Raw genomic sequence first — 18426 nt, 5'->3', positions numbered from 1 at the left:
TTTTCTATCTCTTTGTCTCTGAGCGGGGCGGCACGGTGGTGCAGCAGGTAGGTGTCGCATTCACACAGCTCCAGAGACCTGGAGGTTGTGGGTTCGATTCCCGCTCCGGGTGACTGTCTGTGAGGAGTGTGGTGTGTTCTCCCTGTGTCTGCGTGGGTTTCCTCCGGGTGCTCCGGTTTCCTCCCACAGTCCAAAAAAACACGTTGGTAGGTGGATTGGTGACTCAAAAAGTGTCCGTAGGTGTGAGTGTGTGAGTGAATGGGTGAGTGTGTGTGTCACCCTGTGAAGGACTGGCGCCCCCTCCAGGGTGTATTCCTGCCTTGCGCCCAATGATTCCAGGTAGGCTCTGGACCCACCGCGACCCTGAACTGGATCAGCGCTTACAGATAATGGGTGGATGGATGGATGTCTCTGAGCGGTGTTCTGTTTTGAAGTGTGGATGCGTTAAAGAAACTAGCATCACAGATTTAACACTGTTACACTGTCAGTAACACCATGACACGGCTTGTGTCACTCACGTCACTCCTGATTCCGTGCAGGGGCAGGTGCAGATGTGCTGGTGCACTGTGCAGATGTGGTGGTTTGTCTGTTTTCAAGCAGCTGCTGAGTTTGGGAATTTTTCAGGACGACATTCATCATCAGTTCTCAGTGAATCCTGAGCTGTCAGGACACAGCCCGGATTCTGTTTCAGTTTGTTCACACAGCTGGCACACAGTTTGTTCCATGTTCATCTCTCTCTCTCTCCTCTCCTCTCTCTCTCTCTTCTCCTTCTTCGTGAAGTACTTTTACACTAAAACTAGTGGATTAAAGTCACTCTGAATCTAAACTGCTTCTGTAAAGTGGTGTATATTTATGTGAAACACTTTTATGGCGGGTCTCTGAACTGGTTCACTGTTTCTCTCAGTGTCTGGAAAGAGGAAGTGGTCCAGTGATGTAAGCAAAACAAAATTTTAGAGGCATGTAGAAGTGGTTACACTTTGACGGATGAATCTGGAGAATGCTCAGGAAGAAACAACTGCTTAAAAGAAGAAGGAGTGAAGGAGTAGTCTCTAACCTCCATTGCTACGGTTACGTGAGTGCTTACTGCTCCTAGTGTGTGTGAGTTCATCAGAATGATATTTTGTAGATGATATTTCCAAGACACCAGCCCCCAGTGCCTTAAACATGCCGTATTTCTCTTCTAACGTCACGTGCTCGGTGAATTATAGGTCACACTGATTGGTTCACAGTTAAGGTCAGTGTCAACAGAGATAGATCTAGGCGTTTGAGGCCTGGCTCTCTCCAACCGGACAGTGTGACCCAGTCTGTCCACATAGATGAGTTTTTCTGAGTGCCGTTTCTACACAGAGCTGGTCGCAGATACCTGCTCCCTGAAAGCTGAGACAGATGATGTATCATCTTTATAGGTCCTGCTCTATTTCTGTTGGCCCCCTACTTCTCCCCCTCTCGCTGATGCTTTATGATGATGCATGGCTCTCAGCGTCTGGCAAAGGCTGAAATCAATCACACAAACTCATATGTCACCACAGAGTGTCAGTGTTTCTCGGGGGGGGGGGCTGCCACAGGGGGATGTCTGGGACTTCTCTGTTGCTCTGAGAAATCGACCGGACTGCTGACTCGCCCCTCTCTCGTCTCCACGACCTCTCGGAGGACTGAGAAACACGGCAGGTGAAACAGATGTCTATTCTGGAGCATCTGCTTCAAAATACCAGCGTTTGGAGGTTAATTATTGACAGCGTAGGTCAATTAAACAGTACCAGGCCCCATCCGGTTGTATTCGGGTTGACCGCGCCGTATATGTGCGTATTTGTGGCGCCCTCTCCTGGCCACTGGAAGCAACTGCACGTTTGCCCTGATGAAAATCCACATTGCATCATACAATAAATAAAACACAAAATGAACACATACACAGTTCAGGTCAGAAAACGTGTATTTCTGCCATCCATGGCGACATATCTGTAAAGCCATGTTTCTTTACAACGTACAGACAAAATAAAACCAAAGTCTTTTGGTTGGAGATCTCAATACTCCTTATGAAGGAATGTACAGACATTTATTAAAAACAACAGAGCGCTTCCTTTAATAAATGAAACGAAGACATGAAAGAAAGTATGCGATGCACATGAATTAAATGCATATAAACGTACGCTTTTATAGCAGGGCGTTCCAATGCTATTCAGGCGTTTAATTGGACAAGACCACGTGACCAGTGAACTAGCTTAAACGCATCACAACTGTACTGAAATGACTGGGATTTGTAGCATGAAGCTAACTGCACTTACTGCACCCATGCATAAAAACACTAATGATTTTGGCACAGGCCTGCAGTGGATAGCACTGGAACACCCTCGTGTCTGTGTTTTAAAGCCACCCAGATGTTTACAGCTGTGCTGATGTTCAACTGAATATCAAACCTATTTAGACAAATTTGTTACAGCACACTACAACTGCCTTAGAGCACTACACAAAATAATCTATAGCTTTCCCCTAAAGTCTACAGCAATTTTAGAAGAAAAACTGCAGAGCACTACATGTCCAGCAGACGGCGCTGAATATATATATAGTATATATTCATAACCACATTATGCAACTTCTGACTGTAACTGCAAAATGCTGGTTAAGCTATTCTTCTCAGTCTAGTCCAGAGGCTTTAAGGGGTATGCTGCCAGCTGAAGGGGAAGTCCATCAATCTCTTAAAATTCCTGCAATGATTCAGATGTCAAATGAACCATTTTTGAGCTTTGGTGGACTTCCCCTTCAGTGATGGACTGAAGCCGGTTAAACCTGGGACTTACGTTAAAGACAACGTATAAAATCAAAGACTCAACTTGAAAATTCAACATTGTTCTGGTATAAATATAGTTTCTAATATACAAAAGGTCTAAAAGCCGACAAATACAAAAGCCTAAAAGCATTAAAATACAATACTTTAAAAAGCCTTCGTTACCTTCATTTACAAAATGTTCACACCAATGGAAAACATGTCAAATAAACACATACTGTACAGAACAGACTGGGTTAGGGATTTAGCTTTAATTGCAAGCTTATGACCTTTCACCTTTCCAGTGCAAAGCCTAATTCTTCCCTTATAACTCTGTCTGAGACAAGAAATCACAAAAATATCACTGTGATCTTTAGATTACATTCCAATCTTTAACACGGTTAAGTTGCAATGCAATGTCCAGGAGTTTTTGAGTTAATCACGAGGCTGTTTTAATCGAAGGAGTGCTTTCTCATGTTTATTAAATGTTCATTTAAAAGCTGGAATAAAGCACTGGTTTAAAACTTGCCATGTGTTTTTTTTTAAATACACTATATGGCCAAAGGTTTGTGTACACGTGTGAACAGCTCGTAAAATCTCTGTAGAAAAGCATTGCCAAAAGAAAGCAGAACTCTGAAATAGCCACACGAGCTTCAGGTCAAACTCAATGTCAAATGAAAGCTGGGCTGTGAGGCAGTGGAGCTGTGTTTTCTGGAGAAATACAGCACTTTTCGTGAGATGCTCTCATGGCTGAATTATATCACATCCCCACAGCATCGTTCCAGCATTTTTTGTGAAGCTTTCTAAGAACAGAAGGGTTTTCTACAGCGTAGAAATGATGGAGGAGATGTTCAGAAACTTTTGGCCATATATTTTACAAGTCTTTCCTAAGAAATAAAGGCCATTGTTCTTGACACGACAGGCTTCTGTTCCTTCTGACAGTCCCCTGTGAAACTGTGAGCCAGCTCACTATGGTTGACACTGAAGTTTTCGTTGTTAAAGACATTTCCTGGTGTTTTGTTCGGTAGCACCGGTTACATTTCACCTCAGTGATAATAAAGCATCACATGGAGCTTTAATACGTGGAATTAAGACCAATGAACTTAAAGGAATAATCCAGTGTTTTCTAACCTGATTTTGCTGCAGCGATAATATAAATAATAATTTAAAAATAATAATGCTAATGTTTGGGCGGCATGGTGGTGCAGCAGGTTAGTGTCGCAGTCACACAGCTCCAGGGGTCTGGAGGTTGTGGGTTCGATTCCTGCTTCGGGTGACTGCCTGTGAGGAGTGTGGTGTGTTCTCTCCGTGTCTGCGTGGGTTTCCTCCAGGTGACTGTCTGTGAGGTGTTTGGTGTATTCTCCCAGTGTCTGCGTGGGTTTCCTCCGGGTGACTGTCTGTGAGGAGTGTGGTGTGTTCTTCCTGTGTCCGCGTGGGTTTCCTCCGGGTGACTGTGAGGTGTTTGGTGTGTTCTCCCTGTGTCTGCGGGGGTTTCCTCCTGGTGACTGTCTGTGAGGAGTGTGGTGTGTTCTCCCTGTGTCCGCGTGGGTTTCCTCCGGGTGACTGTCTGTGAGGTGTTTGGCGTGTTCTCCCTGTGTCCGCGTGGGTTTCCTCCGGGTGACTGTGAGGTGTTTGATGTGTTCTCCCTGTGTCTGCGTGGGTTTCCTCCGGGTGACTGTCTGTGAGGAGTGTGGTGTGTTCTCCCTGTGTCCGCCTGGGTTTCCTCAGGGTGCTCCGCTTTCCTCCCACGGTCCAAAAACACTCGTTGGTAGGTGGATTGGTGACTCAAAAGTGTCCGTAGGTGTGAATGTGTGTGAGTGTCTGTGTTGCCCTGTGAAGGACTGAAGGACTCTGCACTCAGCACTGCAGAAACTGCACTATGTTACTTTTGGAGGAGGGTACACAACACACACACACACACACCTTCCCTTTTGATTTCAGGGCAGTGCTGTACAGGTGAATTCCACTTTGTAGCTGTAGGGGGAGGCAAAAAAAGCAAAAAATACATTATATCTTACCTAGCGTTCCTTTAAATGCTATTGAGATATCTTTCGCTTTTTTTTTCTGTGCTTTGCTGCTGGCCATGCACGATCAGGTAAAGCTTGTGAAAGGACTGTAAACACCACTATGTCGGTTATCATCACCTCAAAATCTTACATCTGTACAGCTACAAATACTTTATGACAGATGGAGATTAGGTTGAAAAGCACTGGAAAATTCCTTTAACACTATGTCCTGCTTAAAAAAGTGAAATGTCGCTGTCCAGGCACAGTGCAGGCTGTTTGTGTATGTGTTGAGAAGGAAGTTTAAAACATCTTTTCCCAGTATATTTTGCTATCAACAAAAAGTTATCATCCCTAAGATGAAGATCATTGAGCTTTGATCTTAACTAGGGCTAAAATGTGTCTGATTTATGCAGGCTGCCATGGGGCTGGCGCTGCAGTAGTGGGTCTGAAAGAACAGTGGGTAGCCTTCGCCCAGCTGTAGATGAGGAAAGCGATTGGTTAAAAGCAGTTACGAGGTTTTGGGTTAATGCTGCAGCTTTTTCGGCTGAACTTCCTGCAAAGCTTTGGTCCATTGTACGCCACGTTTCTGGGAGGCTTTTGTATTCTGGGAGGTTTGAGGTCTGCTGAGACACTGAGCTTACAGACAAGGTCAGTGGGGCCTTGTTTTTAGTCACGACATAGGACTTAACCTTAGTGCTGACCACAGGAGGTTGTGAAGCTTCTTGGTAAATGTCCTGGGGTGAAGTTCCACCTGTACGTTTTCCTGGAGATTCTAGATTATACAGGTTCCCCCGGTCTGAAACCTCACTTTTGGGTGGCTCATAAGGGGGTGGCTGCTCCCCTCCATCTTCAGGAGCGAAGGGGATCTGGTTATGCACAAGGACCGGGTCAGGAGAGGGAAAAGGTGAGAGGTGCCCCCTGTCCTGGTAAGGCTGCTTGTCATCTGGGGAATTTTGGTCAGGCAGAATGGTCTCCTGGTCCAGTTGGATGTGAAGCGAGGCTGGAGGACTCTTGGCCAGCTGACTTTTATCTGGCGTGTCTTCAGCTTGGATGTGTTTGGGGGGTCGCATTGGGGTCAGGACCACAGGAAGCTCCAAACCCAGGGGTTTGCGTGGCAACTCTTCAGACTTTGCTACAGAAACACACACAAACTTGGTCAACATGAACAGTGATAAAGACAACCTTGAAAATAAAAATGGGAATTAATCATGGATAATAATTCTAAAATTTCTATGGTGGTAAACCTGGAGAAGGAAGGTCCAGTTTCATTCTGCGAAGTTCTGACATGGAGATTTGAAGCTGCTCGATTACAGTATCATCGTTGAAGTCAAAGGATTCTGCAATCTTCTCCTGCAGGAACTCTCTCAACTCCTCCAATGACATTTTCAATAAACGCTCTGCAAAATTACCACCAAATCAACAAAGGTCCAAAGAGCAATTCTCTCTGAGTTAATGTAACTACGTTGATACCATTTCAACGTCATTTGAACATCAGGGTTCTTCTAATGGGAGATTTAGCATGTAGTTATCAGTAAAAGCAGTGAGAAACTTTAACAGAGCTGCTTACTCTTGTGCAGTTTGAGGGTGGTGTAGGCCATGGCTGTGAGCATCTTCTCTCCCTCCAGTATAAAGATGTCCCATAGGCGTAAGGTTAGCGTGAATGGGGTCTGCACAGAGGAATGAGTGAGACACTCCTAATAATCGATCACAATTAGTACTACCTCTTAAAAAAAAGCATGCAATGAACTGAAACACTCTGAGCAGCTGCACATGAGCGTACACCTTGTTTTGGATGAGCTGGCGTCCACATATTTTTGTTCAAACGGTGCAATACATTTTCTTAGTGTGCTGATGTTCTGCAGATGCAGCTCTATGTGGGTCTCTCCTCCCCAGCAAAGCCCTGGCAACTAATTGCACTGAAACATCCCCTGTCTGCTCCTTCACTAATAACACACTGCTCCAGCCCCAATCCATCCTCTCCTCCACCCACCAGAGAGTAAGAGAGGAATGAACACTTTTCTTCTTTCTGCTCTCTCACTACCGTTTACTACCTCTCAATATCTCTCACTCTCTAATTTTCTCTTTCTCTGTGTCTCATTATCATTACTTTCTATGGCGCACAGTTGTACAGTCATTTGTTTTTGGTGCTCATTGCTACTGTATTGTATAGTACAGATGTAGAAGTAATTGTTGTAGCAGTAGCAGTAGCTACTAGTAGTAATAGGATTACTATTAATTGTAGTAGTATAGATAGTAGTATTGTGTACTTGTGATTGTAGTAAACCTGCTCTGTGCATCATGGTGATGCTCTGATTTAAATAAGCATTATTTTAAAGGGGGCGGCACCGTGGCGCAGCAGGTAGGTGTCGCAGTCACACAGCTCCAGGGGCCTGGAGGTTGTGGGTTCGATTCCCGCTCCTGCTCTGTGAGGAGTTGGTGTGTTCTCCCCGTGTCTGCGTGGGCTTCCTCCGGGTGCTCCGGTTTCCTCCCACAGTCCAAAAACACGTTGGTAGGTGGATTGGCGACTCAAAAAAGTGTCCGTAGGTGTGAGTGAATGTGTGTGTGTGTGTGTGTGTGTTGCCCTGTGAAGGACTGGCGCCCCCTCCAGGGTGTATTCCTGCCTTGCGCCCAATGATTCCAGGTAGGCTCTGGACCCCCCGCGACCCTGTACTGGATAAGGGTTACAGATAATGAATGAATTAATTAATTATTTTAAAGGTTCAGCCTCCCACACAGTGCACACTCACTCTGTCAATGAAACACTGCAGGAACCATTTAGTGCTGTAAATCCCAGTGGACATCTGCTCCTTGTCCTAGTGACAAAGAAACCAGAGATAGTAAATAAGCATGGAAATTATGACAAAGGAATAGTGTTTTTTTTGCATTTTGTCAAACAAAGAAGTGAAAGTTGATTCTACCAGATGTTTCTTTAGCTTGGGCATCAGTTTGGACAGAAGCTGATCATGGTGGTTCTGAAATCTTTGGAGTTTAGGGAATCCAGGGATAAAGAAGCCTGGAAGCAAAAAAAAAGCATGAATGCAAATCTGAAAGCCAGTCATTTGTTTGTCGAGTACATTGTTATTGTTCACTTATTATTGCAACATCCATATAATGAAAGCAATATGCGTGTGGTGTGGGTATCTGGAAAACAGCAGCCAACTGTTGCATGCAGGTAACGTGGTTTTAGGACAAAAAAAGAGACAGAAACAGAGAAATCACTGAACGTATGACTGAAAACTGAGACAAAAGACGAGGAAAATCTGAGCGTAATTGGCCACGGTTGAGAGGACGTGGGCAGACAGAAGAGGATAAAAAGAGGAACTGGAAACCAAAACTAAAACAAAAGCACATGAGGAGGAAACAAGGGGGGAAACAAGACAGGGGTAGATTGTTACACCAATGAGGAGGACTCACCATGCATGGCGTGTTTCTGATTGGTCAGGAGCTGTGACAGAGCCCAGAATGCATCTTCCTCATTCATGTACATGAGCAGCATGGCAGCTATCTGACTCATTCCCTGGCAGTAACTCACCTCCTGCACACACACACAGTGAAAGGCATGAAAATGAAATCCGTACACCTTCAATAAGCTCTCTGTGCTTTTGAATTACAATGCACTATACACAAATATAGCAAAAGTAAAATTAAAAGTGGATTTTATTCCAAATTTTCTTGGTTCTCAAATCATCTCACACCAGCCTCAGGTGTGTCAGGCAGTTGCTTTGTTTCTATGTGTTTTATTTATATGGTATAATGTATTTCTCTCTCTCTCTCTCTCTCTCTCTTACCGTATTGTACACTGAGTATGCAGTGAGCACATGGAACAGAGACTGCTGTCTGTGGAGAGAAAATGAACACAATGTCATTATTTAATGCTATAACGTAGCCCGCAGTCGTCGAGCCAATTTACTGTCTGTTAATGACACAAAGCCCATAATGCATTTAAAGACCCCTCTGCTGAAAGCCAAGCCCATGACAGACTCCATTTCTCAGCTCTGTGTTTAAAACGTTCTCTGAATTCTGGAGAACTGAACCCCTCCCTGTTATGCTGGAGCATTAATGACATGGTTTAAATGTGCAAGACTTTCCACTGAACTACGGAGGCCTGCAATCTATTAAGCCTCCGGCAGCTTTCCTTGCTCACGCGGGAATCAAGCTGTTCGAACAAAACTGGAAAAAATAACGTCTGAAAACACTGAGACAACAAGGGTGGGATTCCTCTTTTGCTGTAGAGGAGCTGTGAAGCTATGTCTCATTTAAAAACTGTTATAATGTGAAAAGGAAACATCGCACGCTGTAAACCTGGTCTTCAGGGTGAAATTTAAGATATGTACTAATTTGCTCTCAAAAATTCATAGATCACATAGTTATGGGAAGGGAAGGAAGATGAAAAGCACATTTGTGTAGTGTCTTCTGTACTTACATTTTTTAAGTTCTATTATTTTGTGTGCACGGGTAAATGTTACAAATGTCAATAAATAAACTATATACTGTTCACCCTGTGAAGAAAGAGGTTGAGTTTTTCAAATAGTTTCCTGTAAGCCAACACAACACAGGAAAGCTGTTAAAGCACACACACACACACACACAATCATATATCGGAAGAGGGTAACAAGTTACTGTGGTTAGCTATGGTTCACTCTCACAGAGTAGAGAATCATTCTGACATAATTTGCTTTGTTTGGCAAAATGCACAGAATATAATACATTTCTGATCAATTATTTAATCAAAGCATTTAAGTAATTTCTGAGCAACTCACTTCACTCCGAGTCGGTCCTTGAACATTATATGGTTCCGGAAGGTCCTGAGGACATCCAGGTCAATCTGTTTGATTTCTGTGGAGTAGACCTTGGCTTGCTCTTTCATTTTCTGTGAAATAACAGCAGCATTTGGATATTTAGAAAAAAAAAATCAGTAAGAGTCAGTGGCTACACAGAGAGAAACAACTCTCATAGTGCACCAGCTTCTTTTACACAGGTGTAGACAACATGAGAACACACAGGCTCCAGTTCCACAATGTGGACAATGTGTATAAAGCCCAGCTACTAAAAGATATGTGAAAAATGAGTCTTAAGAATAAATCCCTCTAATTGCAGCTGCCCACGCAGGACCTAGGTGGGTTTCTGTTGGCTCTGATGTTGAGACTCTTTTATCTTTTGACTTTGCTATGTATGTTCCACCATCTGTCTGTTTTCAGATCACACAGTAATCCCTCTGAAACAGCCCCTTTGCCCAAAACATCACTCTGTTAATCCTACCCTGAGCAAACAACAACTCTGGGGTCAGCACTGGCTATTACACAGCACCAGCAAACCAGGTGGCTACTGCCTCACAAACTCCAAACATCCATCTGCTTCTCTACAGCATGTGTGTGTTTATTTGTGGATATATGTGTTTTACGGTAATCAGGCCATAAATGTCTTCAATTTGTTGTAAAACGAGAGAAAGAAGGATTAACCTAAATTATTGTACCCAACAAGGCAAAATCTAGTTCATTCATTCATTCATTCATTCATTCATTATCTGTAAGCGCTTATCCAGTTCAGGGTCATGGTGGGTCCAGAGCCTACCTGGAATCATTGGGCACAAGGCGGGAATACACCCTGGAGGGGGCGCCAGTCCTTCACAGGGCAACACACACACACACACACCCCTACGGACACTTTTGAGTCGCCAATCCACCTACCATCGTGTGTTTTTGGGCTGTGGGAGAAAACCCACGTGGACACAGGGAGAACACAACACACTCCTCACAGACAGTCACCCGGAGAAAACCCACGCAGACACAGAGAGAACACACCACACTGCTCACAGACAGTCCCCGGAGGAAACCCACGCAGACACAGGGAGAACACACCACACTCCTCACAGACAGTCACCCGGAGGAAACCCACGCAGACACAGAGAGAACACACCACACTGCTCACAGACAGTCACCCGGAGGAAACCCACGCAGACACAGGGAGAACACACCACACTCCTCACAGACAGTCACCCGGAGCGGGAATCGAACCCACAACCGCTGTGTGACTGCGACACCAAAATCTAGTTTAATTTTATATTATTTTTCTTATTAAACCAGACATGTAAAGAATTTGGGATTAATGTAAATACATTACAGTGTTATAATGTGATACGTATCATGCATATATGTAAGTATTTTATGGGAAAAAATCTCACTGAGCAAGGTCACTGATTTACACATAATACACAGGGGATATATGTATGATTCCACATCCTGACAAAGCTTCGGTGTACCTCATATTTCCCATCATTCTCCTTCTTTACTTTATCCACATCCAGCAGCAGACTCCATGCCTGGCCCCTCAGTTTCAGAGGAATTCCCTTGTAGACCCTCTTCATCATCTAAAGCAGAGAGAAGTATAAGCATACAAGTGTGTTTGTAGCAGTTTGTACACCTTGGAGACACATCATTTACATACATTTTCCCATCTCATTACTACAATAATATGAGGAGTGCAGTGTTTTGCATTAATATTAGGAGCCTACATTGTAGCTCATTCATTCATCCTCTGGGGAAAAGGCTTTTTTTCATTTGGGGTGTGTGCTCCAAACTTAAACAGCACACAGACCGTGTTCTTTCAGAAGTTCTGTAATTGGTTCGTGTGCACTATGTCCAAAAGTTTGCAGACACACGTTTTATTAGTAAGAGCCTTATATTTAATTACAGATGTTCAATTGTGCATGAATAGATTGCGTAAAACCTAAATGAGCCTTAATTAAAAATGCTCAATGCATGCAAAACATCTAATATAAGGGCGTGAAGCACCCACTGAGATAGCACTGCATTCTCAAAGAGTGATGGAGTTCAGTAACTTGAAGTTTAGAGACTTTTACTAACTTAAAAGGGAACAAACACCCTTTAGATACTCATCATTGATGAAAATATGTTGGATGTGCAGATGTTTACAAACGTTGGTCATGTAGTGTATCATCGTATTGCCGCCGTGCTGAATCTCACCTTGTCTGTGTTCTTGTATTTCTCCCATTTTTGTACCATCTTCAGCCATTTTGTCTCCCGCTCAATCTCTAGCTGCTTTTGCTGTGAGGGAGAGAAGAGAAGACTTAATAAAACACCAGTATCAACAAAGCACAAAAGATTACAAATGCAGTCTATTGACTGAGATGCATGCTTATTAAAACCCTTAATATACAGTTTTTTTAACTCCAAAATGTCAAAGTTATATGAGGATAATCCAGGTTTCCACTCAGTTTTTTAATAACTTGATCACTTTGAATTATTTTGAAAGTTATGTTTTAAAAGGGGCATAAAAACACGATGTATCAAACTGTACTGCAGCGTATTATATTGCATACTATCAGACAGTATTGTGACTAACGTTATCATGTGGCTTGTGTGTTTGCCTGTGGTTAGCTTGTGGATATAGCATCAGTTTGGGAACTAATGAGTACTTGAAACTTTTGGTTTAACTTCTGTAAAGCTGAAATCTCAAAGCTTAATATAGATATATTCATTTATTAAAAATATATTAAAATGTATTCTGTAAAACATTATGTAATTTGATGTGTTAATATTAATTTTAATATAAAATAATTCTATAAATTATTCTGCCATTGCTTGTATGTAATACTTGTATAAAGGTAAGCAATGTAATGAGAGTGAGGAATGCAGCATCTCCAGAGATTACATTCATTCATTCATTCATACATTCATTCATTATCTGTAAGCGCTTATCCAATTCAGGGTCGCGGTGGGTCCAGAGCCTACCTGGAATCATTGGGCCCAATGCGGGAATACACCCAGGAGGGGGCGCCAGTCCTTCACAGGGCAACACACACACACACACACACACACACACACACACACACCCCCACACCCACTCTTACACATTCACTCACACCTATGGACACTTTTGAGTCGCCAATCCATCTACCAACGTGTGTTTTTGGACCGTGGGAGGAAACCGGAGCACCCGGAGGAAACCCACGCGGACACAGGGAGAACACACTCCAGAGATTACAGTTCTCCAATTATTATATTTTACAGTGTGACATATTAAAGGTGAGACTGAAGGGTTCCACTTTTTTAATTGGTAAAAATGTGTGCTAATCAAATCATAAATACTCGGTTACAGAAAATTTTTACAAAATTTTACAAAAAAATTTTTTTTAAAGTTCTCTGCATGTAAACGTTAATATACATTGATGCCATGCGTATCCGTGTACAGTTCCTCTGTATCTAATTAGGGACAGTTAAGAATGCTTTAATACTAAATTTAAAACCTAGGATTAAAATGATCTGAATAATCTGGAATTAAGTGGTTTATTTAGCATTTTCTTAGAAATAGCTTTTAAAAAATATAATAAATTGCATTTAATGATGGTTTTGACTAAAAAACAAGGTGACCTTTGTTATTATCATATTTGTGTCCAGTACCTTCTCCTCAAGCGGTGATGGTGTGGGAAGTTCTTCCTGACTGGAGAAAAAAAAATGATATTGCAAGTTATTACATAAAAGATTCTGATGTAACTCCATTACTAAGCAGTGTCAGATGTGTTTAAAATTGTTGGATACTAAGTTGAAGAGTTAAGCCGTCTCAGAGAGAATGTGTGACACAAGTGACTTACTGCAGGAAGCCGAAACGATCAGTAGATCTGTAAATGCTGAAATCTGCATCTTCCCAAGGGTCAATTTCAACACCTTCCTCTCTTCCCTGAAACACACACACACACACACACAATGTTGTTAAGAGTCAAGAAATGCATGAATGGTAGATGTGTTAGTTTTACACAAGCAAATTTACAATCCATGTGTCAGGCCTGAAAGCATTTTGGAAAATGTATTTCAAAGGCACAACCTGACAGAGCCATTCTGAAAATGACTGCTGTGGCCAAGCATTTGATGCAGACTGCCCCAAATATAACATCCCTACATGGCCCAAGCAAAGTGTGTTAAGGCACATAAAGCTCACGCTTCGAGTAGAACTAAGACTAGCTTCTCATTTTCTTATTGGCTCATTTTCCTCAGGTGATTCTCCAGTACCATCCTAATGGTCATTCCACTGCTGTATTAGCTCAGCTGAAGTGTGTTGGATGAGTATGTGTAATCTCCAGATGGGAACTGTGGGTTACAAAATAATGATTTAGTACTACAATATGACATAAATTGATATTCCTTGTATTATAAACATTACGAAAAATAAATATGTCTATAGGGCTTACATATGATATGATATGATAACATATGATATGACAATGATATAATAAATAGTGATTTTTTTTTTACATTTCCCCACAAATACCTTTTTCTAGTGAGTGGTAATATTCTTCTCACTATCACTTGTCACTGTTTGAAAGGGGCTTTTAAGTTATTTTGTGCTTAATCCTTCTGACAACAATTTATAATGAGGGTACATAAGACTTTGTTTAAAAATAACAATTAATAATTAAGTAATGACAGGAACAAGACTAAATTATGTTTATTCCCTTATTGTAAAGTGTTACCATATTGGTAAAACATTACATTTATTTTGCTAAACAACTCCACACTGTTTTTCACAACTGCTAAAATTAATTTATCTCTGCTAGTTTGCATGCTAAATGCTACACAGCTAACAACAATGAAGAAGCAGAGTCTACAGCCAAACAAAGCTTTATTGACACATATCTGAGATACAGTATGTTCAAAATAAATAAAAAATCTTGCACTGCATAATTTATTTCATCCACTGAGGTAAACCTACCTCAGAGCCAGCAAGTGTGCCAACTGCAGTGAGATTAAGCTAGCCGAGGGTCAGTGAGTGTTTGCTGCCCCTTCTTTTCTTGTAGCATGGGTGTCCATTGGAGTAACACACATGTTCACACACACTGCTCTAGGTCATGTATCCTAGGGTCATTAAATATCAGTGTGTACACTCATCCTAGTTGAAACTGATCTGAGATAGTCAGATGCATGTTTCATTACATCTTCATGTTTAGTCTACAGTGTCTCAAACAGCGCTCTGTAATGCCCAACTGAGTCTGATCTATGAGCACAATCTGTCTGAGCTGTGATTATAGCACACAGGGCAAAAATCAGGGCCCGCCCTTCATTCTTTTAATTTTAAGTAAAATATAGACCTTCTCCAAACATTTATCTGAAACTGAACTTATCAATGTCTGCAATTCAAAGGAATAAAATGTAATTATTTAAATGGAATGAAAGCTTGACTGAACTGACCACTGCCCAATTCGACTTAATGTTCTCAGGGAGCAAAAAGACACAGTGTAAATCTTCAAACTACAAAATTGCTTCTCTATGCACTGCACCTCATCCATTCCATTAAATACTGTCTGGTTTTTAAAAGCTTTTCCAGACTGGATCAATTCTCAGGCCTGAAGAGATCAGTCACAGCTGACCAGTCCCTCTGCTCTGGACAGGAACAGAATATCAGCCATTGGTGTGTGACAGACAAAGCCATGGCCCAAACAAACCACTATTCCCATTTCCAATTACACTAAAGGGGAGACAATCGCAAAACCACGGTGGTCCCTGACTCTATCCATCACCTCACATCCTATGAGAATAAAGCTTTGTGATGGTGGACTGTATTTATTTGTCAGTTAAACTACTGAACATTGTAGATTTGGGCAATAGGAACTGAGCAATATATACCACAAGCTAAAGCAATGGCAGCTTATTACACCTTTTTTTCCATTCAGACAAACCCACACACACACACACACACACACACACACACACACACACACACAAACAGACCTCAACATAATCGCAACTTCAGCTGTGGCCACACAGTTCAACCATTCTCTGCTGTTTAGGTTTCGATTTTGTTGAAGATGTTGGAGTCCGCACACCGTTATTATTTAATTTGTTGTATTTTTCTTTATTTTTTTGCCTCTGTGTGTCTCCTAAATGTTAGTTTTTTATTCAGAAATATTTAATAACTTTACTCAGTGTTTTCACTTACTTAAATAACAAGGCTACTCTTCCATGTGCAATATGACATACACCACTCAAAAAGGCATACTGTGACATACTTTATTGCGCTAAAAATAAATATGACCATAGTGTTTACATATGGGGCTATGAATTTGTTTGTGGAAACATATATTAAAGCTCATGCTCATGCTCCAACAGCAAGAGATTCAGCATGCACCCAGAAACATCTGCAGACACAGCTGGGGATAGGATGAAATTCACAAAGCACATAAAGCAATGAGGTGATATTTTTGTGCAACGCATGTTAATTGGGGTATGCTTTACTATCCTGAATTTTAAAGATGGCATACCATGAAACAGCAACATGCATCCTAGAGCTCTGTTCATAAGCACAACCGCAATACAGTATGTAAAATAGACACAGAAAACAGAAAATAAGACTGTTATTCATTATTACAAATGGTATACATACACACACACACTTATATCAGCAGGATAAATATAATGACTATGGAATAATGACTCTAGAAATTTGAACAAGAGAACATATTAAGAGATATGTTGTGGTGTTTTTCTCCCACCAATCATTACCAAGGCAATGTTTGCAAAAACTCTAAACATACATCTCATTACCACTGATGCACCACAGTTTTAGCCACTTAAAAATATCCAACCGAAGGACGGACAAAAATAGCCATAGGCAGCCGATTTGAACATTTTCCACTAAGTTGAAGTTAGCTTGCCAGCTTATTTGAATTTCCCATTCCACCTTAAATGGTGTGTGTCCCAGAATGTTACAGCAGCACCATTTAAGGTGGTACAGTTAAAATGAAGCTAACTTCAGTCGTGCAGAAGAACTACTGCCAGTTTTATTTTGGTATTTGGTTTTGTTTTTCAGCCCAGTGTGCCCCAAACATTGGTTTCAGTTTCTCCTAGAAGCTTCACACAGTTATCAGTCCAGCAAGAGCGAGCACACCCAGCCCAAGTTCTCACCAACAAAAATGGTACAAATAAAGCAATGGCAGCCTACACCTACAGCTACACTGTAATGCCATTCAGAGCACAAACACTCACTCACACACGCATACACAAACACAACCCTGAACAAACTTCAACTTCGGGCACAGATTCTTTTGTTGAGCGTTGATCTTTTGTTTTACGCTGAAACAGAATTGAATTCCTTTTCCTGTGGGAACACATTAAAAATGCCAACAAAAACTGATTTGTGTCTGTTCCAAATAATAAAAAAAAAGAGAGATAGTAAGAGAAATACAAATAAAACCTAAAAGCAGCTATTTTTGTCGAAGTTTGTTCGACGTTTATTATACTAGAAAGTTTCGTCTTCGCTGTTTATACTAGAAACAGTTTCATCAAGTCTTCAGCTGTTATTTGCTTTAACGTTTTGCTCTTTAATGGCACTCATTTTCATTGCAGACAGGCCAGCCCAGCACCCACACTCTAATTACGCAGTCATTCTGCTGTAACATGAGCAGAATGTGGCATGTCATTACCATGAGCATAAACTTGGGAATGTTTTTTAATTGGTTGGGTGTATTTTTTAGAATCTTAGAACATTGTTCCCTACCTTAACATATTTGGAGATGATCTCTGCACGTTCTTCTGCTATCAGCACCTCTATGTCCTTCTTCATGTCAAAATCTGGAAGCAAAGTAGACATAACATTGGCTATTTATATTGAGTGAAAAAAAAGGGTTTTGAGATCTGACGTACCATGTGCCATTATGGACCACTTACATGAGATAAATGCATGAGCTGGTTGTAAGAATAAAGCATATTATCCAGGGTAAATGGTAAAGAGTTAAAGGTATGTGTTGATTTTGAAGCCCTGCTCTGGGCAGAGCTCATCTTAACAGATTGTATATAAGTGTAATTGTACAACTGTCAGCTGGCACTGTCATTTTGTCTGGGATCTTGAGGTGAAAGCAGTTTATTTGACAGAAGCATCAAGATTTAAACCTGTTCTGACGTCACTCTGTACAGCAGCTACAGTGCAAAATAAAAAGCGCTTGAATTTAATGTGTACATCACTGTCTGATGAATTAAATATATTACATAAGAGCACTGACAGTTCATGTAATATATTTTATTCACGCAGAACAGATGTGCACTGCTGAAACCATTATAAACAACATGCATTTTTCAGTATATTAGAAATACAGTGAAAGTATGTGAGATTGTGCTTTTTTAAGAATCAAATAAACTCCAATTATTTAGTTTCACATTTCTGCAAATTCTGGAAGCTTCCAATAAAAACATTCATTCATTCATTCATTCATTATCTGTAACCCTTATCCAGTTCAGGGTCGCGGTGGGTCCAGAGCCTACCAGGAATCATTGGGTGCAAGGCGGGAATACACCCTGGAGGGGGCGCCAGTCCTTCACAGGGGAACACAGACACACACACATTCACTCACACCTACGGACACTTTTGAGTCGCCAATCCACCTACCGACGTGTGTTTTTGGACTGTGGGAGGAAACCGGAGCACCCGGAGGAAACCCACGCAGACACAGGGAGAACACACCAACTCCTCACGGACAGTCACCCGGAGCGGGAATCGAACCCACAACCTCCAGGTCCCTGGAGCTGTGTGACTGCGACACCTACCTGCTGCGCCACCGTGCCGCCCCCAATAAAAACATATTCATTCAAAATTATCTGATGTGAGATAATTTACAGTGTACATGACAGGAACTGGACATCTGAAGTGTTTCCT

The 18426-nt window shown here is 41.7% G+C and overlaps 1 protein-coding gene across 3 annotated transcripts in view; it reads right to left on the bottom strand.

Moving 5' to 3' along the window:
- Window positions 1–1952: 1952 nt before the first annotated feature.
- Window positions 1953–18426, bottom strand: part of si:ch211-288d18.1 (USP6 N-terminal-like protein) — a 30829-nt gene continuing 14355 nt past the window's right edge. Inside the window, exons 2-15 of one of the 3 annotated variants that reach the window (XM_066653508.1) lie at window positions 17275–17348; window positions 13723–13871; window positions 13379–13464; window positions 13188–13227; window positions 11751–11831; window positions 11027–11134; window positions 9528–9637; window positions 8556–8604; window positions 8182–8302; window positions 7686–7780; window positions 7515–7580; window positions 6335–6434; window positions 6012–6164; window positions 1953–5899 (exon numbers count right to left, since the gene is read on the bottom strand). In XM_066653508.1, coding sequence (XP_066509605.1) covers window positions 5157–5899; window positions 6012–6164; window positions 6335–6434; window positions 7515–7580; window positions 7686–7780; window positions 8182–8302; window positions 8556–8604; window positions 9528–9637; window positions 11027–11134; window positions 11751–11789 — 1584 coding nt within the window. In that variant the 5' untranslated portion in view covers window positions 11790–11831; window positions 13188–13227; window positions 13379–13464; window positions 13723–13871; window positions 17275–17348 and the 3' untranslated portion in view covers window positions 1953–5156. The remainder of the gene's footprint in view (window positions 5900–6011; window positions 6165–6334; window positions 6435–7514; window positions 7581–7685; window positions 7781–8181; window positions 8303–8555; window positions 8605–9527; window positions 9638–11026; window positions 11135–11750; window positions 11832–13187; window positions 13228–13378; window positions 13465–13722; window positions 13872–17274; window positions 17349–18426) is intronic. The other 2 variants (XM_066653507.1, XM_066653509.1) reach the window with 2 other exon arrangements.

Source organism: Hoplias malabaricus, chromosome X2 (genome assembly GCF_029633855.1).
Source record: "Hoplias malabaricus isolate fHopMal1 chromosome X2, fHopMal1.hap1, whole genome shotgun sequence".
NCBI lineage: Eukaryota > Metazoa > Chordata > Actinopteri > Characiformes > Erythrinidae > Hoplias > Hoplias malabaricus.
The sequence above is the reverse complement of the archived record's forward strand: the minus strand, read 5'-3'. Positions and strand labels throughout refer to the sequence as shown.